Raw genomic sequence first — 24,068 nt, 5'->3', positions numbered from 1 at the left:
ACCTTCCTAACGGTGTGGGGTGAACTTATAAAAGGAGTCTTCGAGAATCTCTTCTCCATTGTTCGTTTGGAGAAGCGGCCTTGTAAGCTTCGTCCGAACGTAGTCTATCTCGAATTTACTGTTTTTAGCGGTGATCATCTTTACATTTTATCAAAATGGTAAGTAAATCAATATACATTTATGATCATGCCAATTTGTGAAGAGTTACGGGGTATAGTTGATTTTTGGCTGACGATTAATATTGCGTCGTTAGAAATTCGTATAATTTGCCGGTTATAGAAACTCCTCTTTTGAGAACAGTGGTTCAGTGAGGGCATGAGACTTAAATATTACGATATCAGTGTGTTGGAAATTTTGTAGTAAAGGTTAACATTGACGGTGTTCTATATTAATGTTACGCACAGTAGGTAGGGATCGGTTGTTTTTTATTCATTTTATTCAGGGAACCCCTTTATAGAAGTTCTTAAAACATATTTTCCGTAACCACCCATTGAGCTCCATTTGAAGTTCGTGTATTACAAGTCGTAAACTTGAGGGTGTATACTACTACATTTAAAGGAAGAACTTGTACAGACTCCAGCTCGCGCTTGTTTGACATGCCTCCTCCGCGCTAATTTCATGTTCATCAGACTACTTTTTAGTTGATATCAAAGTACGTAATATGTAAATAAAATGCAGTAAAAGCAGTGAAATATGTAATATCCATAAAATATGCAATAATATTAATGCACTAAATTTACAAGAATTGTATTTTATTATGACATGATTATATGTGAGAACAAATTTTAAAAAACCTTCATGTCTTATGATATACAGTAGTAATCATTGTTGCTCACGATTACTTGGTTTTCAATTACAAACACCCTTCATAATGAATTTAAAACTTTAATTGGGCCAACTAGTTTATATAGTCTGTTTTCTAATTTTGACAAGGGCATACAGGTAATCACAATACTTCAAATATTTAAACACTATGTTGTGCATTGTAAATCGCGGAGTATATTACGCAAAGTATGATTGTACCGGTAGCTAATTTTCTGTTGCCCTCATGCCCTGAAGAAAGAAACAGATGTTACTAAATAAAGTTAATATAGAGCCTGCCTTTAAATCCCTATTAACACAAATAATAGTACGGTGGTAACTCATTTATCGTGATGCGCAGTATCACCAGGTAGGTATAGTACGCGAACCTTTTCTTGATACCCAGTTCCCATTCAACACTCCCATGTCTACCATTGTGATGTTTTGACGCTCATCCGATAAACCTCTCTTGTAGGCTGAGAAGGACCGTTAAACATCGCAGAAAGTCATGTGAAATTCGCTAATTAGCCCCAATGTACTTACTATAGTTTAAAAATTAAACGAGCTGGCAAACCGTTTTTAAATTTTTGAATAATTATCTAGAAATGTTAAATTCTTTACATGATGTGTAAAAATGTGTAATATTACCAAGAATATTTAAAATGAAACTCGGGAATAACCATATCAGAACAATTACCGGGCGAGTTGACCGTGCGGTCAGGGGCGCGCAGCTGTGAGCCTGCATCCGGGAAATAGTGGGTTCGAATCCTACTGTCGGCAGCCCAGAAGTTTGTTTTCCGTGGTTTCCCATTTTCACACCAGGCAAATGCTGGGGCTGCACTTCAATTAAGGCCACGGTCGCTTCTTTCCCCATTCCTAGCCCTTTCCTATCCGATAATGTTGCGAGATGGACAGTGTAGGCAATGGTATGGTGATAAACGGGGTTAAGTCAGGTTGTGAGTTTCACAACTAGGAAAAGTCCTCTCAGTTTTAATTACTGCGTTGATGGGGTGAAAGTTCCTTTTGGGATCACTGTAAGTAGCTGGGTGTTTGTCATGTGAACGACTCTGATCCACGAAATGTCACTATGTGTGTCCCAAGTGGAAGATTGCATTTACTCAAACAGTCTAAAATCTGAGGTAAATTAATAAATAATACGAAATATTTTATTTGTAGAGAATAGGCTACGTGCTTTACTGCCTTGCAGCAAATACAGTATTTGCTTGCAGGTACACTATTTCTGCTACGTTGCAGCGCTTCCGTAAGTGTTTTGTCTGTCGTGGTGATGTCTTTCCTCACTGACGTTCTTTGGTATCGTTTTATTGATTTTTATCATTCGATGTAATTTGAAGGGCTGTCAATCCATTTGTCATTTCACGGTAGTGCTGCAAAGGAAGTAAAATGGCATTTCCTCAAATTATATCGCAGTATGCAAGAATTGGCGATAAAAAGCTGTGGCCTATGTACATTAGAAGAATTCTGTGGACTAGCGAACTAAAATACAGAGATACGTTACCGCATAGTGTTAATTTGGAAATGTTGTTTCTATGGACATTTTTAATTTAGACGAGTCTAACGTGATAATTTAAAAAAAAAAATAGCAAAATTCATAGGAATCTGGAAATGGTTGTAGAAATGTGTGGAAGAAAAAGGATGAATATTTTGAAGAAACGAACATATGACATCTCGTTAGAGCGAGTTGTGAACTTGTGTCCTGACTTCATTAAATGATTTATTGGTCCAGGAATCATGCTATTTACCTTAGACATGTGGACAAAGATAATGAGAATTTAGACATAGCACTCCCATTCATCGGTGCCAACCCTGAACCTCAAGAAAGAAAAGACGGCGCGAGCAGCGAAATGCAACATAATGGAGTCCTGTTTACAGCCCATAAGTATATATGTATACATATTTCTCTAGAGATTTCTCTGGTAACGACGGTATCTGTTAATTTACCTCAGATTTTAGACTTTGAGTAAAAGCAATTTTCTTCCATTTGGACAATTATTATAGTGATATTTCGTGGATTAGATTCGTTCACATAACCGTCAGAAATATTAATGTTTATTAAATTCATGTATTAACCGCACACTTTATCTTGGTGCATTTGTGTACCGTGGTGAGGAGTAAGGAGGGAGCTGTCCCGGTATCGATAGTGCTGCCTGGTGCTGCCAACTGAATGAAAATGAAATCTGAATTGAATCGAGATTATGATCGATCGATATGAAATTTCTAAACCGTTATCATCTTACGCCAACAACTATGTCACATACACATTATATAACATTATAAAACATTTCTCGATGCGGATCTTGTTCCTAGCATGAATTCTATACTTTGGCTTTGTTGTGTAAACAACAGTACTAGTACGTAAAGTGTACGCCAGTTGTCGCACAACGATGCTTAAGCGATTCATAGTTTGTGTTTCAAAGGTTGCCAGTACGAATCTCGAAGATCGCCGAGGTCGATCGATTCAGCACTAAGGTGTAAATCACAGCCGTCTCGATCCTCCTATACTGCCTGCTCTATGCGAGCCTTTTTGCGACTACGCTGCGACAAAATTTCTCCGCTAGATGGCAGACATGGACGCACAATGCTCTAAACTTATTCTAATGACGATAGCCTACAAAACACTATGCAGTATGGTCATATGTTCAGTTAAGCTCGTAAATTACATCAGTAATATTAAATATCGACAATATTACCTGTTCATGCACAATTTAAGGATTTTCCCGGACGAAGGCTTGGAGTGGTACCGTACTTTTTGTGTTCTTGCCAACGAAATATCAAATAATAGAGGTCTTACGAACTTGATTAGTATAATATCACTAACAGTTTGCTGATGTTCTTTGACCTCACACTGTAACAAAACACATTCTGAAAGGATTTTTTCTTGCTATTTGTTTTATATCGCACCAACACAGATAGGTCTTATGGCGACGATGGGATAGGAAAGGCCTAGGAATGGGAAGAAGACGGCGTGTGAAAATGAGAAACCACGGAAAACCATCTTCAGGGCTGCCGAAAGTGGGGGTTCGAACCCACCATCTCCCGTAGGCAAGCTCACAGTTGCGAACTTCTAACCGCACGGCCAACTCGCCCGGTATTCTGAAAGGGAAGACGTCGCAATTCTTCGTATTACGCTCGTACGTTTGAAGAACTTCGACAATAGGGCACAGCAGCTTAAACGAACTCCTGCAGATGTTTCACCAGAGCAACAAAACAAGGTTTCGGTATCGAACTCCTCTGTCCTGATGCATAATCAGCCATTTAGCGGTGCCGAAGCTCTCGGCAGTGAGATGTTGCTGACACAAATGCCACACTCCATCCTCTCTTCAACAGCACGAACCTAATACCCGCAAATTAGGATTTGATTTCCTGTTTCTAGTTTGATTGGAATATCGTCTGGATATCTGAAGTTGTCCAAAATGTCTAAACATGAAGACGTTTGTTTTGTGATTGTCCGTCACAATTCTTATCACAAGGAATCCACTATCCTCCACGGCTTTAATCACCTTCTGAAAAAAAATCCGCAGCCTGTTTCCAGTCATTCGACCGGGTCAGGAATGGAATTAATCAAGCCCCCATCTAGCAGCGAGGATAGGATTTGTGCCGGCTGCCGAAGCCTGTCGCACTCCTCCGGGGCAATGATTAATGAATGCGAGATGAAATGAAATGATATTGGAGAGTGTTGCTGGAATGAAATATGACAGGGAAAACCGCAGTATCCGGAGAAAAACCTATCCCGTCTCCGCATTGTTCAGCACAAATCTCACATGGAGTGACCGGGATGTGAACCACAGAACCCAGCGGTGAGAGGCCGGCGTGCTGCCGCCTGAGCCGCGGAGGCTCCATCAGCTTCTGTAATAAAGTGTAAAGGCACAGATGCGAGAGTAATCTGAGGATATCCAATTACTTCCTTTATTAGGTCCTTGCCTAGATAAAGCCGACAGACGCTTTTCTCTTAATTCCCTTCTAGATGGTATTTCATGGAGTCGTATCTTTTCTGGCTGCGAACCACCTTGCCGAGATTGGCAAAATAGTACACAGCAGTTGAATATTTCGGGGAAAGAATCCAAAGTTCCATTTCTACAAAAAATAAACCTTGCACAAACGGAAAGAAACAAGTACCAACACCTTAAAATCACTTTTTAAATATCTATAAGCATAGCATGATTAATTCATTTCACAGTTCTATACAAAATATATCTTGTACGAACGGAAGTGACCACATACGTTTACTCATTGTACGAAATAACTCAGGTTTTCACACACATTCATGCACCAATAACACAGTGCTACACCCATACTGACAGCGAATATTGTGCGTCTACTGCTGCACTCTTACGGCGACTTGGAGAAATATTGGTAGTCGCGCCTTCCTGTGTTAAACTAGTGGCATAGAGCAGGCAGTATAAGAGGATCGAGACGGCGGTGGTGTAAATGCACCAAGATAAAGTGTGCGGATAATACCTACAACCTCATCCTCACATTTATGTGTAATTATTCTTAAAAGTTAAGAGCAAGCAGGATCCTGATTTATTATCATTCAGGTTTAAGATTAAGGATGAAGATGCCCTTAAAAAGGGCAAAACTTGTCCCTATAATTTAACTTCATAAGTTTGAATTCTTAATTAAAATTACACTTCTTTATCTGTTTACCCTCCAAGCTCGGTTTTTCCCTCGGATGCAGCGAGAGATGCCACCTCTACTGCCTCGAGCAGTGTCCTGGAGCTTCAGACTCTGGGTTGGGGGATAAAACTGGGAGGATGACCAGCACCTCGCCTGCTATGCTGAACAGGGGTCTGGGGGGGATTGGAAGGGATAGACAAGGAAGGAGGGAGGGAGGGAAGGAAGCAGCCGTGGCCTTAAGTTAGGTACCATCCTGGCATTTGCCTGGAGAAGTGGGAAACCACGGAAAACTGCTTCCAGGATGGCTGAGGTGGGAATGGAACCCATCTCTACTCAGTTGACCTCCTGAGGCTGGGTGTATCTCGTTCCAGCCCTCGTACCACTTTTAAAATTTTGTGGCAGAGCTGGAAATCTAACCCGGGCCTCCGGGGATGGCAGCGAATCGCACTAACCACTACACCAGAGGCGGACAAAAATGTATGTATTGAATAGGTGGAATTTAATAAACATTAATATTTCTTTGACTTAAATGTACAATTCAATACGGACCAAAATATGAGAATTCTGATGTGTAAGTGGTATGTTCCGAGCTGTCGGTGGAGAGATGGCGTGGAATGACATCAGTAGACGAATGTTTGTGTGGTGCCTTTAAAATAGGAAAGATCACAATATGAAGATAATGCTGGAATTCCGAGGACAAATTGGGGCAAATATTCGTTTAGCCTATAGGAAGGGGAGTGAGGGATTGGAATAACTTAAACAAGGGAGATGTTCAATAAATTTCAAATTTTTTTTGCAATCATTTAAGAAAAGACTAGGAAAACAGATAGGGAATCTGCCACCTGGGCGACCGCCCTAAATGCAGATCAGTAGTGATTGTCGCCATAAGACCTCTGTGTTTGTGCGACGTGAAGCAAATAAAAAGAACACAATTCAGACACTTCTCATTTTCAGTTGTCAGCTAAATATTTTATATTATCAGCCTTCTCCAGTTTAGTTCAGTCGCTTATAAAAGATAGGCTGTATAACTACAATTGCTTTACCACAAAGTATAAATTTCAAGTTTCTGTATTGACAACTAAACTAGAACAATGATTTATTTTTGAACAGTATCCTCCTTATTCAATACCTTATGGTTAATGTGAATTTTAAGAAACTTAAATTTCACATTTGTGACAACTATACACGTTCTGATCCTAATTGGAACATCTTCAGTAGATTGCTAAAATTGACATTATGTATTGTAGTTAAAAACATTTAAAACTGAAGTGAGGATGATATTATGAATGTTGAAATGTTCTCATTACGAAAAAGTTTTGTTTTCGTAAGGCCGTGATTTAAAATCTTAAAGTGCACTATTGTCCACTTGTCGTGATATTCTCTTGATGTTATCAGTTGCAAGTCTACTAATTGGACTAGGTGGTATCTGATTAATGATTGATATTATGTGATTTGGTTTGCTGCCAATAAGGATTATCATAATTAATTAAAAATTACAATTGGTCAAGGTGTTAAGTCTCCCTAACTCGCAACGTTACAGAATCGAATCTCGGCGAAGTCTGATGGTAGCAGGTGTCGGCATGCTCTTGTTGCCTGTGATCATCTGGCTTGCTAGAATGAGACCTCAATGAATCTAGGCCCTTGTTATAAAGTATAGCCTACTAAGGTATGTTACTGTAGTAGTGTTAATTGTAGGCCTACTCCTGTACGTAGTAAGTTTGAGGTAGGGATGAGACAAGCTTCCACATCCAGCCAGTGTTTAATTGGTGGATATTTATGTAATGTATGCAGTAAATAAGTGTCTTGTTCCAAAATGTGTGGTGGAAGTTATGTGGTTCTTGTTCATTGCACGTCAGTTGACTTGAAATGGGTAGAGGGTTTTTCACTGGATGAAAACCATTCTTCCCTGGCTTTTTTTTCCCTCCCTATAAATGTTTTTACATTGTCCTCAAAAGGTTGCTTCAAAGCTGACTTGTGTGCTATGGATATGATGCTTTTTGTTGTCTTGTAAGTTTCTGAGGTAAATTTTTATTATCTTTAAGTTTGTTGAAACTCCTTTCATTTGAGGCGACAGACTGGCATTGTGAGGATACTTCCCAACACTGTCGTTATGTTGGGGTTCACACCTTCAATTCTGTTCTTGAATATGAACATCCGAAGACCTGATGGTGTAGCAGTATTCATATTAGGGCCTAAATCCAAGGCATGATACATAAAACTCTCCAGTCCTATTGCCAGCTTGTCCTTTTCTATCTTTATATGTGGTAACTAACTCGAGTACCTGGTTCTTCAAATCTTCTCCATTGTTTCAAACTGAGCTCAGTTGAGGAAATAAAGTAAACTATTCGTGTTTTCAGTGGCTTGAAACCTTTACCTTGGTTTGAATATTTTCCAGGGAATTTGTTGTGCTGTAGTGTTTGTCACTAGAATTCACTCACAGTTTACTGCTCCACCTATCCATCTTCCCCTTCATTACTTCCATCAGCCTCGTGCAAGACTTCACTTGGTCTGCATTTAGCTCCCTTTATAATTTTTGGTTTTGTATTTTACTAAGTTTTCTTTTATCATATGTATCTATAGTCAACAAATATTTCTGCAGTTTAGTACCCCCCTCCCAGGAGATGTGCCCCATCTGCTCGCTACCACCAATACGTTCCTGACTGCAGCTCAAGTATAGTGAAGTTAATTAAAGCTAAGAATAATAAATTATTTTGGAAATCTTTCTCATCAACATTTTTTGTCTTTGCAGCGCGAGTGTATCTCTATCCATGTTGGGCAAGCTGGAGTGCAGATTGGTAATGCCTGCTGGGAGCTGTACTGTCTGGAACATGGCATACAGCCTGATGGTCAAATGCCCTCCGATAAAACAATTGGGGGTGGAGATGACAGCTTCAACACCTTCTTCAGTGAAACTGGAGCAGGCAAACATGTCCCCAGAGCTGTCTTTGTTGACTTGGAACCTACAGTAGTGGGTAAGCTTGTATAGTAAAAATGCTCATTTCAATTGAATAAATAGGTGTGTGTTGCTTATATCATTCATATTGTGGCTGGGACCAAATACAATAACAGGCCAAAAAAGAAAATAAATAAATTAATAATAATAATAATAATAATAATAATAATAATAATAATAATAATAATAATAATCATGGGGCTGCCACATTCAGACCAGTGGTTTTGTTGAAGATACATGAAGCCTGAAAGTTGCTTTGCAGCCTTACGTTCCTTTGCTTGCATGATAATGTTGGCACGTTTGCAATGTTTTGCAATGCCGTTAGAGGCCACGAGATGTTGGACCTCTAACCTAACTTTTCGCCCACTGGTTACGGAAGCTTTACCAATAACAGGACAGAATCCAGAACTATTAAAGAGTAGTCTAGAAAGACTGGTTTGATGTAGGTAATGGTCAGCAGGCAAGAGATGACCAAACATGCAAAGGACAAGGAAGATTCCTCCCCTCTATTGCAAAACTTCATCTGCCAATGTCAGAGGAGACAGTGTGGAGGAGGAAGAGTTCTTGCTGGCTAAACGCATGTAACCGTATTCTCTCTCTCTCTCTCTCTGTCTCTGTCTCTGTCTCTCTCTGTCTCTCTCTCTGTCTCTGTCTCTCTCTGTCTCTCTCTCTGTCTCTGTCTCTCTCTCTCTTTCTAGTAGCTGTGTGCATCACTTTTCGGTCATGACCTGCCTGCTGTCCTATATAAGTAATGTGACTGATATTATTATTATTATTATTATTATTATTATTATTATTATTATTATTAACAACTAGTGTTGGCAAGCATCCTCAGATTTGAGGGCAAATGGGTAGGCTGTTAAAATGAAGTTGGGATCTAAACATACCTCGTTTATAAAGAAAATAATCCCATTCTACTTGCATCATGGTAGATAATAGAATGAAACCAAACGGTAGTAATTGGAAAACCAATGAGGGATTGAATGCCTCATTTATACAAAGGCTATTCCATTCTAATGAAATGTTAGCATAGATCGTATTGTTACAAGGCTCTTGAAGATATCCTGCCTTGACAAAGGAGAGAGTTCTTGACCATCATTACCATAATGGGGTAAAGGCCAAATTTCTCCTCCTGAGGGAGGGGGCTACCCAGTATGAACACTACCAGGCAAAGAGGAAACCTCGGTTGAGGGAGCAGGATGGATAATGAGCCCTCTGTTAACAGAATGCAGGTACAGACCGCCAACTCGCAATTCAGAAATGCAAACTCTTGCCGCATAAAAATATATATTCTAAGACCCGTTACTGCATGCAGTTAACCTTGATTCACAGTTTAAACTTCTAAAATTTTCAAAATGTACCCAATAAGGTGCATTTGCAGTATTCAAATATTGCGCTTGGAATACTCACTCAACAAAAAAAAGAAAGCATGAATAAAAGACAAGGAGAAATGTATGCTGGCTCCCTGCGCAAGTGCATTATTCATTGGATTACTGTACTGTATGCATTTTTAGATGCCCTGTACTTGCACAGGAAGTACCCTATGCCCTTAAAAACATCTTGGGTTATCAAACTTTATGACGAGGGGAGAAAATCTCTCGCTTCCGTCTGCATTATGACACAGTAAAGCGACTCTATCCTAGTATAAGATTTTCTGCCATGGCCCTTCTTGTAATCGATGTGCCAACTCTTGCCACGTCACAAAATTTTCTAAGACCCATTAACCCTAGATTACTAAGCTCTTCTATGAAGTATGTTATCACTAAGCATTCGTCTATGAGACTATTAAAAAGAAAAGAGGAAAAACTTCCATAACTCTCACAATTACTTTATTTAAAACTTAACACTAACCCAGCACGTAATACATTCTGTGTACAGAATTTTTTTTCCGTTTTCGACAGACTCGTGTCATTTCAACACTCGGCACACGTTGTTGATCGGTGGTCACCGCACATGGCTCGATAGCAAACAGTACAAAAGTCATTCTTCGTAGCTTTGGGAGGCAAAATGCACATCATTTTCTTTTTGCCAAGTTGTGCTTGGTCTGGCCTGTGTACTATATGGTTTTCATCGAGAATATCATACCACATAATGACCGCTGCAAAGTTGGTTGCATAAGGTGGAGCTGGAGGCGAGGTCTAATCAGGTCACCGCTTAACTGTTGCACGAATGCCCTTCTCGAGATAGGCTTTTCTCCCTTTCGGAGGAAGTTGTGGCAAAAAAATATATATCCATTCACTAAGAACATACTGATTGTAGTGAAGAATACACACAGAGGCCAGCGCTGGGTCTTTCTACTGCAGTTCATGCTGCAACACATTTGTACAAAAGTCTGTACCTTTTGTTTTGTTATAAAATTAAACTGCTGCAGGTTTGCCCCTGTTATCCCTTATTTCTATGTCCTCGTGAGTAGTGGATAGCAGAAAGACTTTCCCCGTTTTGGTTTGTACGATACAAGTTTTTGGTCCATCAAAAGAAAACGTTGACTTGCCGATTTTTTTAAGAACATTTTAACGCTTTAAAATATAATAGATTCTGTGTAGTGCAGCATTATACGTGATTCTAAACACATTTTCACTGAAATAAAACAAGACATCAAAATAATTGAAATAATAAATAAAGGCCCTCTTCTTTCCGTAACACCTCGACCAATTCTTCAAATCCCAATTTCAATTTAAACTACGTTTCAGAAAAACCAAATATTCTTTACGACTTTATTTTCATTTTTTAAAAGGCTACTTCTTTAAACCCAAATAACAATTTTCCACGCTTTACATGGTTCGTATCCATGTCTTTTGCCCCAATTACCTCAACTACCTGACCCAACTCAGACCCACTCCTCATACTTCCTTTTCTAAAATCTCTTTCAGATCTATCTTTTTCCCCTCCTTTTTCTTACTCATTTCCAAATATTATCCCTCACTGCATGTCATAAACGTTACAATATGACATATTTCCTCGTGCCTTTTTACTCCTATCCACCTCATAAATTGATTTTTACTTTTTATAAATGTCTTTATTTCCGTATTGAACTGAGAATTGTTCTCAAATATGGTTCAGAACGACTTTACCTTTATATTGACCACTTCGCCGCCGTATGAACTCTTTCAGCATTCATTTAATGATACCTTTAGTCGTCTTCTGTGATACTAAATTGTTTCCAATTTTGCACTTATTTCTCTTCTCACTGGTGCTTAACTTCAACTTTTCTGCATAAAAACAATAACAATCAGCTATTTGTTTGTCAATCTATAAAACATGACTAAAAGATCCAACATCGAGATAATTATCTCCCTATCAAGATTTATAAGACCTTTGAATACCCAGTGCATCATTTTCATGATATTAAGGTTGTTGGCAGAGAAACACTGGGAAAGAGGAAAAGACCTAATTGTGTTTATGGACCTTGAAAAGGCGTATGATAATATTCCTAGATCAGCTACTTGGAAAAGTCTTAGAGAACTTGGTGTACCGGAGTACCTTATTAGGAAGATCCATATGCTATATACTCATTACAAAAGCTGTGTCAATATTGGAGATGGTCACTTTGAATGGTTCAATACAACCAAAGGAGTAAAACAGGGAAGTGCCTTATCACCTATTCATAGCAGTTACGGATACCATTTTAAAGGAACTAAAAGGAAAAGGTAATAAGGATCTTCAGGCTCTGGTGTTGGCCGACAATGTGGCAATATAGGATGAAACAGAGGGAGTGCAAAATAATCTGAATGCGTGGTGTAGGAAGTTTGAGGATTATGGAATGAAATTGAACCCATCAAAAACAGTAGCATTGAAAATCATACATAATACAGAATGGAACATAAAAATACAGGACCACTAAGTTGAAGTAGTACATCAATTCAGATATTTAGGAAGCGTAATCGCTAGTAATAATAGAGCTGAGATAGAAATAACAAAACAAGAGTAACCAAAGGCTCTAACTTTCACAGTATCGTTACACACCTATGGTATGAGAAGGTCCCACAAAGAACAGAAATGACCCTGTACAAAGTCATATTTCATTCCCATCTTTACATATTCTCTTGAAACCTGCACACTAACAAAGGATTGTGGTAGGATTCAAGCCTGTGAAATGAAATTTCTTAGAACTGTCTGCCAAAAGACATGATCACGTGAAAAATGATGAAATCCGATCTAACCTAGGTCTAAATGAATCTATGTAGGAAAGACTTAGGTCATCTAAACTTAAATGGTTTGGGCATGTTAAATGAATGAATAGCACAAGGTTACCATTTGGAAAAGAGAATAACAGGTAGAAGACCAAGAAGATGGGTGGACCAACTGAGGGAAGACATGGAGAGAAGATGGAATTGGGAATCTGTCACGGACAACAAAACCTTTTTGAACAGGTAACTTTGGAAGACTCTAGTTTCCAAACACCCTACCCAGCTCACTGGAAAGGCAATCTGATGATGATGATGATGATGATGATGATGATTATTGTACTTTCATCTTGTGAAGAAGTTTTTCTCCATCTTTTATTTGCTAGTGAATTGTTTACCTTGCACCTTTTGAACGACATGCTGAAAATGGTCCTGACTAGAGGTCGAAACCGGTCCCAATAAATTGTGATTGACTTATAATGTAACCTTGCATTAATAAGTTTCCTTGTATTTAATAGGTGCAACCACAATATATTTTTATTTCAATTTCGTCTTATCATTCAAATACTACATAACTAAAGTTATATAGAATTACATTTTGATTATTTGTCGTCTTATAGTACATTTTTGACGTACCGGCTGTAATGGTTCATAAATTTGTAATTTTGTTGCCAAGTCCATATCAACGCCGAGCAACGAGCAAATGGGTAAACAGAATTTAATGAAAATCGGTATGTAGTCAGGGAATAAAAAAACTATAGATTATACATACATTTGTTCACCTTGGATGAAATGGTAGTTTAGGGAAAGGTGCCTAAAATTTAATTTTTAAATATGTTATTGGTCCTGTCCTACTCATTGGCTGAATGGTCAGCGTACTGGCCTTCGGTTCAGAGGGTCCCGGGTTCGATTCCCGGCCGGGTCGGGGATTTTAATCGCTTCTGATTAATTCTTCTGGCTCGGGGACTGGGTGTATATGTCCGTCCCAACACTCTCCTCATCATATTCAGACAACATACTACACTACCAACCACCACAGAAACACGCAATAGTGCTTACATCCCTCCATAGAGGGTTGGCGTCAGGAAGGGCATCCGGCCGTAAAACAGGGCCAAATCCACATGTGCGACGCAGTTCGCACCCGCGACCCCACAGGTGTGGGAAAAGCGGCAGGAAAAGAAGAAGAAGAAATATGTTATTGGTCCTACCAAAAAGTACAGTACTACATAACAAAAGTTACAGAGAATACAATTTCCAATAATTTGTTTTATTCAGTTTTACCGTACAAACTATGATAAAAGTGGTATTTCCGAGTCAGAAGAAAACTCATTTTGAAGGCCTGCCGTGTCAAAAGCGCATAAAACTGATAATCAATCAAATTACATTGACCATTGTTGTGATGTTCTTTGTCTCTTATGCTGTCACCCATCTCCGATAGAATGAATTACTGCTGCGTATCGAACAAAACAGCCTGCCTGAGTACTGGCGAGAAATTGCTGGGGAGTTAGGTAACTTCTTTAGCGTGCCTTTCCTCTCTCTCATAAATTTTCTGATTCTACTGGTACATAACACACTGGTTCTTCATAATATTCCAGCAATTTGATCCCTACTTTGACACTCTGATTTGAATGAGCAGTATGGAAACTTAACGGAATACTGCAGCACAGCTGTCGGCGACCTGGTCATTTCAGCTCTGGAACATTGGACTGTTAGATTGGCAGCGTAGTACTGTTCGTCAAGTGAGGCAATGTGTGGTTTTTCATTTGACAAAGTATTTCATATGATAGCATTGCTTTCAAGCGCGACATTCCTACTGACGTCATTGTAATGACCTAGGTTGATTTGTTGGGAAAACCACTAAGATAGTCTTTCTGAGGATGTAAAAAGGGAGGCGGAGAGAGTCTGCCATTATAAATGAAAATTCCCCAACTTGATTGTGACTGATGGTAGGCAAGAGGGCGTACCATTACAATGAAAATTCCCTAACCCAGTCTTTACATGAAAAAAGAAGTTTGGTGACTTCCACCTTGTGTTTCTGGGGGTAACGGCAAGAGCTAAGCAGTTTAATACAATCGTACCCACAACATGTACATTACCTAACCCAGAATTCTGTATACAATGTGGGAATTCTCAAGTAATGACACTAGTTCTAGGCCTAATTGCAAGCATTCATCCTACTCGGATAACAATATTGTCATAATGAATTAAAATTGAGGTGTAATACAAGCAGTGATGATAACACAGAATATAAAGCGTTGACAATAGTTGTAGACCTAATTATTTACACTTCGTAGTCTGTGATTTTTTTTTTGCACAGTATGATTGAGCGAACAGTGAGTGAAAGTTGAGATTGTGTAGTTAAAACGTGCAAGTGGTGAGGGTAGCAAATACCAGTTTTGCTGTGGTGGAAGATTACACAGTATTAACTTGAAATTTTAATTTTTTTTTTTTTTTTTTTTTTTTTTTTTTTTTTTTTTTTTTTTTTGAGTCTGTGAAGCGTTGCACTTACAACAGTTAACTACCAGCTTAATAATGCTATATTACTAAACATAAGAAAAAACTTGCAATAATAAGAGACTCCTAGTGTGGCAAATTGTACATGGCAATACATTACGTGGAGAGCTATTCCCCATGTAAGCCTGCACCGACAGTTAAAATAGCTGTCACGGTTGGCACTCCCCCTTTCAGAAGGTAGTTTAATGCATAAGTTTCAATTAAGAATTGAAAGCAGCTTGTTAAAGTTGTATGCAGTGAGATGATGTACATACACGATTTGTGCAGAAATAGCCTCTACACATGGAGGCAGGCTGTTCCAGCTTATTTCCCACTATGTTTGTGTTGTCTTCCAGGTTATCTGAGATAGGGTATAGTTTGCCTAAATTTGTCATTCAATAAAACCTCCTTTTAAAACATCCTGCTAAACATCTGGCTTTTGCTTAGTCAGGATGAGAGCTAGCAGCTTGGCAGAACCTTGTTCGCTCATCTGTACAGTGCAAAAATTCCCTGCAGGAACATCTGCATATGCAGGAGTCCATAGAGCATGGTTCAAACTCTCCTGAAAACTGTTTAGCTGTCTGGTTAACATTTGGCAATGATATGAAGCAATGTAAGGACTTAAAAGTTCACATTAAATGAAGGAATACACATTGCATTTAATTAGGTTTATCTGTTTATAAGATCAGTAGTTTGGTGTACAGGAGGCTTAGTACCTGTGCCAGGTGGCGTAGGTAGACAGATCCGAACATATTTTTTTAATTTGTGAATTTTAGATGCAGGTTTTGCCATTCACCTCGTTTAAGATTCTTACAGTGAAATTAATCTTGGGTCATCTTTTATGTTTATGAAACTTGAACAGGTTTTGTTGTCCATTCATGCAGTGATCCTCAGGGCACACACATAGGGAAATGTGGCTCATAGTTGGACATTCTTGTACATACGTCTTCATTGTGCACTGCTATGCCTTTTAGCATTTAGTCTGCAAGCCTCTGTGAATTAACTAAGTACTTCCGTAATCCTCTTTGTAACCGGCTCTGTAACATCTTTCAGTTCCACACTTCTTAAAACTGATCGCTTTGGTCACCCTCTACATCTTAGTTGCTCGAGAAAATGTTTTCAGTGTTTTTAGGAATATGTTTGCTATTGTTCTTGATATTGGTGAGCCAATGGTTAACCTTCCCTTTTGACAACATTTTTGTCTGAGAATGCAAATCTGTTTCGGTTTAAGGTGGTTCTTATAGGCTTATGAACGATTTTCGGTAAATGTCTGAAAAGATGCCACACTCGTACAAAAATACATTAAAATCGGTATGAAACGACAATCAGGTTTGTTCAAAACTTTTTGTTTATATTTTCCATACAGCAGCTTATTGATTAGTACAGTATTTGATAATTCTGGGGAACACGCATGTTCAAATTTTATTTTTAAAAACTGTAATAGCATTGCTTCAGAGGCTTCTGTGGCACACTTCTCCATTTTTGTACTCCACAAAGTGAACTAAACTAGGTTTACTGTGCACGTAGACTGATAACCTCTTCATTATAAATTTACATGGGAACAACCTGTTTTTAAATTTAACCAGATGCAAGAGTATATAGCCTTACTTCTGAATCAGTTATGCACACTGCTCTATCTCGAATGATCATGTTCTTTTATTTCAGTACCTAGTATTAAAATTAAGCAATTGTTTACTTCAGCCTTTGTTTCTAAGGAGTTAACAATTGCTGTAAGTGCATTCATTTTTGCGCTTAGTGAAAAAATTTTCTTCTAATGTTTGTTTACACCAGTCTGAGTTGTGATACGTTATTAAACGTTGACAGCATGTTTGAATGTCGGAGAGTTCTCTTGTTGGTGTAGTGAGGTGTCTATACAGAAGATGATCGATCGCATTCAGTATACACGCTGGAGTAGTGTGTGTAACGGAAAGCTAACGTGCCCAAATTTGTTTGCAGCAACTTGTGAATCAGTGAACAGGTTCTCGTTATATCTGAAGGGCATGAAAACATTTATCATTACAAGAGGGTTTTCTTGTACTGTACTAGAGCAGCTGCCGTTGCATGTGTATTGGAGCCAGACATCTCACTTCAGTACTAAGCGCCCACATTCTGATTTCCTCTTCTGCCTTGAATCTTCCTTAGCAAGCTTATAACTTTTTCATAGGTTCTTAATGTCCCATAACCATAACTAATACAAAGAAATACTTGAGAATTTTAACATTTTCTTACAATAAATGCAGGTTCTGCCCTTATGTGAATTACGTTAAATCGAATGTAAAATTACCCTCCTCTTTTGGAATAATTTTCGGAACTTGAAATTTCTTCCGTTGAATGCAGGTTTACACTAAATCAAGGTCGTGCAAATTTGTGTTTATACTAAACGTTTTATAGCAGAGCATGTTCACAAGACTTGGAGGCACAGCTCTGCTGAAGCTAAATGATTTATTGGCAAGTGAGGTATTGTAAATATGAATGTAAAAAACTGAAGTGATTGTCATTTTGTTATTATATGGTGTGTTTGTACTGAAGGGAGACTTCATTTTTCTTTGGGTCAACTGAATATTCACATGCAATGTTATATTCAAACTCCAGATTGTTTGATGCATTTTTAGGAATCTTTTGTATTGGAGAGGTTCAGAATTTTCTGTGACAAAGTAAAACATTTGTGTGGGTAATAATTTTTTATTTTTGTTTGTTGCAGATGAGGTTCGCACTGGGACTTACCGTCAACTGTTTCATCCAGAACAGCTTATCACGGGCAAGGAGGATGCTGCCAATAATTATGCCAGGGGTCATTACACTATTGGAAAAGAAATTGTTGATCTGGTCTTGGATCGCATCAGAAAGCTTGCTGATCAGTGCACGGGTCTTCAGGGTTTCCTGATTTTCCATTCTTTTGGAGGTGGCACTGGCTCTGGCTTCACATCTCTTCTCATGGAGAGGCTATCTGTGGATTATGGCAAAAAGAGCAAGCTGGAATTTGCCATCTATCCTGCTCCTCAAGTATCTACTGCTGTTGTTGAACCATATAATTCCATCTTGACCACCCACACTACACTGGAGCATTCAGACTGTGCATTCATGGTTGACAATGAAGCTATTTACGATATCTGTCGACGTAACTTGGACATTGAACGCCCCACTTACACAAATTTGAATAGGCTTATTGGTCAGATTGTATCTTCTATAACTGCTTCTCTCCGGTTTGATGGTGCACTCAATGTAGATTTGACTGAATTCCAAACCAATCTGGTACCCTATCCTAGGATTCATTTCCCCTTGGTTACTTATGCTCCTGTAATCTCTGCAGAAAAAGCCTATCACGAGCAACTGTCTGTAGCAGAAATCACAAATGCTTGCTTTGAGCCTGCAAACCAAATGGTAAAGTGTGATCCTCGTCATGGAAAATACATGGCCTGCTGCATGTTGTATCGTGGAGATGTTGTCCCCAAGGATGTGAATGCTGCTATTGCTACCATCAAAACTAAACGTACCATTCAGTTTGTGGACTGGTGTCCTACAGGTTTCAAGGTGGGCATAAACTACCAACCCCCTACTGTGGTCCCAGGGGGTGATTTGGCAAAGGTACAGCGTGCTGTATGCATGTTATCAAATACCACTGCCATTGCCGAGGCTTGGGCTCGCCTGGATCACAAGTTTGACTTGATGTATGCCAAACGAGCTTTTGTTCACTGGTATGTAGGAGAAGGTATGGAAGAAGGAGAGTTCTCAGAGGCTCGTGAGGATTTGGCTGCCCTGGAGAAAGATTATGAAGAAGTTGGAATGGATTCTGTTGAAGGAGAAGGTGAAGGAGCTGAAGAATACTAATATGTTGAACCATTGATTTACATGCTCATATATAAAAAAAAAAAATGAAAAACGTTCCTGCAAGTCATTAAAATAACATTTGCAAATACAGTTGTCTTTTTATTTCCTTGTCTATTATATCCTCCAATTTTCATAGCTTGCTTTGCCTTCATGTGATAGTTGTTGAAAAGTTGATACTCGTACAACCATCATGGAGTGTCAAAGATTTTCCTTTCATATTTGGATGAACTGGGTGGTTACAATTAAAAATTCCCTAATTAAACCACTATTGACAGGAAACTTTGTTGTATGCATACCAAAATTGGTAGGAGTAATGTCTCCAGATTATGGGCTATACATTCACATGGTCTACCACATCCATCAATATGAAAGACTGCCAGGTGTCATTATCAAACACTGATGTTGACCTCTCAGGCCAGTATGGATTGGCCTGCTGCATGTTGTACCGTGGGGTATAAACTACCAACCCCATACTTTGGTGGTTAAGTAGGGAAGTTTAATTGTAAACACCTGGTGTATGGCTGCCCTGCAAGAGCATGGCCTTGCTGGTGAATCACTTTTTATCAAAGTAGCGGCAATGCTGCAGCTGAACTTCAAGAACGTTGCTGCATGAAAGGAAATGTAGTTCAAAGCAAGGGAAATGTTGGGTGTCACTGCAGGAAGAGGCTGCGAATCGGTTTTGCCACTGATGGAAGAAATAGCTGTTGCTCTGGCAGATACCTGCAGGCAACCAGCGATAGTTAGACTACCTTGTTGCGGCATATAACGCTGCGCACAACAAATTAACAGTATCGGGGAAACCTATAGAAATGCTTCAGCAAGGTATCCTAAACTTTCAGATTGGCCTAGAATCCTAGATACAGGTGGGTGCAATTTCGAGCGCACTTTTTATTGCGAGCGACACAATGTTGCCGAAAACCAGGCAGATTGTAGGATGTCAACTCGTTAAAGAGTTTCATTAGAGTTGTGTAGTCATTTCTCTTCCCATATTCTTGGCAATGTTTACATGATGCAATCGTTACTTTTTCTCGGACTGTTTAATAAGGAAGTTTAATTGTAACTACCAGGTATATGGCTGTCCTTCAAGAGCATTGCTGTAAAATTTACTATAGCCTGAACACATACACCTTGATGTGCTGATAATATACAATAAGAGATCTGTAAAGTTGTCATGCTTGCAACTTTAGATCGGGAAAGTATGGAAAAATGTAGATCGTTTTAAAGAAAGCAGGAAAGGTGTGTAGGAGACAAATGAGAACCATTTGTCTGCTTCAAATAGTTTGTCTCGTGGGATTTTTTGTAATTGAAACACAACTGTAATATTAAGTAGTGATGGGCAGTCTGAGACTAGGTCTGTCGAGATTAGCGCAAGCACTATTTCTCGCGAGAAATTTCGAGAGATCTCGAGAGCGTTGTCCCCGCATTGTGTGGCGAGCAGCGTGTCGTAGGCTTACAGATAGTCGGAGCTGAATGTTGTTTGTGCCGAGTATGCGAATAGCCAACCACGGGCGTTCTCCATTTCGTAAATGCGTGTCAAGAAGCGACTATGGTGTTCATTTCTACAGAGGTCTATTTTGACGCAATATAACATAATTATAAAGGATACGCATTCTGGCGTTGTATGCACTGGTAGGTAGTGATGGGCTCTCGCTCGAGACTGACGTCGCAGATCTCGAGACCGATCCTCCTGTAGTGCAAGCTGTGCGACGTACCAGTAACTATGACTGTAAACTTGATAGTATATCATGGGCAGTTATTGCGCGAAATAACAGTTCTCATATGAAAACGTGTGAGCCAATACATTTTGTCAAAAGCCTGAAAAAGTACTGCATGTTCAACTATGAACCCCGTAATACCATTAACGAAAGTGAAAACAGAATGTCAGTATCTTAAACTGTTCACGATTTATTTGGGGTGGACGTCTTAGCTGAAAAACAATGCAAAATTTGTGAATAATTGTAGATAGGATGAACATCTATTTGGATACTAGAGGCGTGCATTATTCGAACTTGAGACGGGAAAGATGTACTTTGCTACATATGCAACCCCCATTACACATGGGTGGAACGTGTAATCTAAAACGCCCGACTTTGCTCCAATTCTTTCAGCAAATGTGATGGGTAACGCTCTCGGAACGATTCTCGTGTGCTGCGAGCTGTGCGACGTCCCAGTTACTACGAGTGTAAGCTTGATAGTTATCATCAGCAGTTCTCATATAGAAACATGTGTGATGACAAATTTTGTCAAAAGCATAGGAAAGCACTGCATGTTGAACTATGAGCTCCTTAATAGCATTACCGAAAGTGAAAACAGAATGCCAGTATCTTAAACTGTTCACGAGTTATTTCAGGTGGACTTCTTAGCTGAATTACCCGTATAATTTGTTAATACGGTAACTGTTATTAGGATGTAAACCTACCTGGGTGCCTCGCATTCTTTGTCGGCAGGGTAGCTTCCTATGATGCAGGCCGGGCCGGAGGTGTTCTGTGACTATTCCTCTTCATTTATAGTATGTGTTTTTAAGTGTCGGATCATCCCAGAAGTATTTCTGTCGACGTATTTTACTTATTTTGAAAAAATAACACAGCGGGCTGTGCTATGTGGCATCTCATCAAAATAACTGACATCCACGACTTACGTTGCATTTCGGACCTTGTCCTCAAGTTGTCGCGTACAACTAGACAATTACATATTGCACTGTCATATACCGAAGCACCTAATTATTATTATTATTATTATTAACAAATACATCGCAAATGGGAAATATCCCGGTAGCAATGGTCACTTACAGTAATGTAATAATAACCAGTATACTGATGTGGGCAAGTTTTCCTTCGTAAACAGGACCATAAGGGATTGGAACAAATAGCCTGCAGCAGTCTTTGATAGATTCTCTTCCGGTATCATATCGTTTAAGAAGATGATTAGCGCTGGTGTAAAGAGGAATGTAAAAGCTGTAAACGACGGACACTAAATTGGTGATTTTCAGCTGGATTTAGAGTGTTAAACTAGTAGTATCTCTTCTAATATTTTCTCTCCATGGAGTTGCTTGTTGTACTCTTGTTGTTGTTGGGTAATTATGCTAACTTTACATATGACGCGAATACTCCATAACATTTTAAGGAATTATTTCCTTCGTCACCAAAATATCGGTAAATAAAAGCAATGGTCATAATATGATATTGAATGTGGGATCTGATAACGATAACCTCTCGAAAGAATTGGAGCAAACTCAAGCATTTTAGACTACACATTCCACTCATACGTAATGGTGGTTGCATAGACAGTAGGGCGCATCTTGCCTCGTCTCGAGTTCGAATAATGCACGCCTCTAGTATCCAGGTCGGTATACCTACAGTAGCCGTCAGTTTCTGTACTTAGCCTATTCATTCGTGTACTTACAATACCACTGCATACAATGCCAGAATGTGTAAGCTTTATACTTATGTTATACTGCGTCAAAATAGACTTGGATAAAAATGAGAGAAATGAACGCCCTAGTCGCTTGTTGACACGTATTTACGAAATGGATTAGGTCCGTGGTTGGCTATTCGAGTACTCGGCACAAACAACATTCAGCTCCGATTACCTGTAGGCCTACGACACGCTGCTCACCGCACAACGCTCTCGAGATCTCTCGAAATTTCTCGCGAGAAATAGTGCCTGCGCTAGTCTCGAGAAATCTCGAGACCTCGTCTCAGACTGCCCATCACAACTGATAGGTACACGAATGAGTAGTTTAGGTACAGAACCTGACGGCTACTGTAGGTACATGTGCCCGGATACTGGAGGCCTGCATTATTCGAACTCGAGACGAGGCAAGATGCACCTTGCTGCGTATGCAACCACCATTACGCATGAGTGGAATGTGTAATCTAAAAATGTTTGCTCCAATTCTTTCGACAGATAGGTGTACATCGTTATCAGACCCATATTCAATAACATATGACCACTGCTTGTGTTTACTGATATTTTGGTGACGGAATAATTCCTTACAATGTTATAGAGTATTCGCGCCATATGCAAAGTTAGCATAATTACCCAAAAACAACAGGAGTACAACAAGCAATTCCCTGGAAAGGAAATACTACAAGTACTACTAATTTAATATTCTAATTCCAGCATCATAAACAAATTCAGTATTTCCAGTGCTTAACACTGCCGCTTACAATACTATAGGTGCAGCTTTCTGCTGGCTCAACATTACAAGTGATAATAAAGTGAAGTTAAACCATCATTACCCTACAACTATAACGACGACAACGAAAGAATGTGACAAGAAATGCTACTAGTTTAACTTTCTAAATCCAGCATCATTATATACAAATTCACACACAACTTAAGTATTTCCATTACTTAACACTATGGCTTAAAATAACTATAAGACAGGTTGAACTTATTACTAGCTTAACACTACAAGTGATATTAAAGTTAAACCATAACTACCCAACACCTACAACAACACGAGTACAACAAGCAATTCCATGAAGAGAAAATATTAGAAGAAATACTACTCGTTTAACATTCTAAATCCAGCAGAAAATCACAAATTCAGTGTCCGTCGTTTACAGCTTTTACTTTGCACTAGCACTAATCATCATCTTAAACGATTTGATGTCTGTCTGTTAGGTCATCAGCCCAGAGGCTGGTTGGATCCTCAAATAGCACCACCAAAGGTTATGCGGTTATAAGGAAACCGCAAAAACCAATGGCAGCACAAAAAAGGGGCGTACTAGGCAAGACGAGGAGTGAGGTAGTTTGTCATTGCTTTCCTCACTGGGTCAGAAAGTGCTATTGCAGCACGACTGACCCTATGAGCAACACCTTTCATAACACTCAGATGCACTAGTCGTTCTCTGAATGTCATTATTCAGCACCACCCATACCCCAGCAGCTTCCATATTGTCACAGCCATGGATGAGACTGGGACTTCGGTGGAAGCTACACTTTACTCTGGCCTGTGCCAAGAGATGGATACAAAAGTACTGTATCCATCAAGTAATGGCAGCAGGCAAAAACGATACCGGAAGAGAATCTATCAAAGACTGCTGCAGGTAATTTATTCCAATCCCTTATGGTCCTGTTTACGAAGGAAAACTTGCCCATATCAGTATGCTGGTTATTATTACACTACTGTAAGTGACCGTTTCCACCGGGATATTTCCCATTTGCGATGTATTTGTTAATAATAATAATAATAATTAGGTACCGGTACTTCGGTATATGACAGTGCA

At 39.2% G+C, this 24,068-nt stretch overlaps 1 protein-coding gene across 1 annotated transcript; it reads left to right on the top strand.

The window, feature by feature from the left end:
* On the top strand, positions 1–18,922 carry LOC136878914 (tubulin alpha-1 chain). Its single transcript, XM_067152517.2, has 3 exons — positions 1–158; positions 8,186–8,408; positions 17,708–18,922. Exons 1-3 carry the CDS (start codon positions 156–158, stop codon positions 18,832–18,834), a joined length of 1,353 nt encoding a protein of 450 aa, XP_067008618.1. The 5' UTR covers positions 1–155; the 3' UTR covers positions 18,835–18,922.
* The last annotated feature ends 5,146 nt before the right edge of the window (positions 18,923–24,068 follow it).

The sequence above is a fragment of the Anabrus simplex genome, chromosome 8 (assembly GCF_040414725.1).
Source record: "Anabrus simplex isolate iqAnaSimp1 chromosome 8, ASM4041472v1, whole genome shotgun sequence".
Taxonomy (NCBI): Eukaryota; Metazoa; Arthropoda; class Insecta; order Orthoptera; family Tettigoniidae; genus Anabrus; species Anabrus simplex.
The sequence above is the reverse complement of the archived record's forward strand: the minus strand, read 5'-3'. Positions and strand labels throughout refer to the sequence as shown.

Excerpts from the sequence above, each read along its gene's own strand:
- LOC136878914 (XM_067152517.2), top strand. Across the intron at positions 8,409-17,707 it reads CTTGGAACCTACAGTAGTGG|ATGAGGTTCGCACTGGGACT; the intron begins GTAAGCTTGTAT and ends TGTTTGTTGCAG.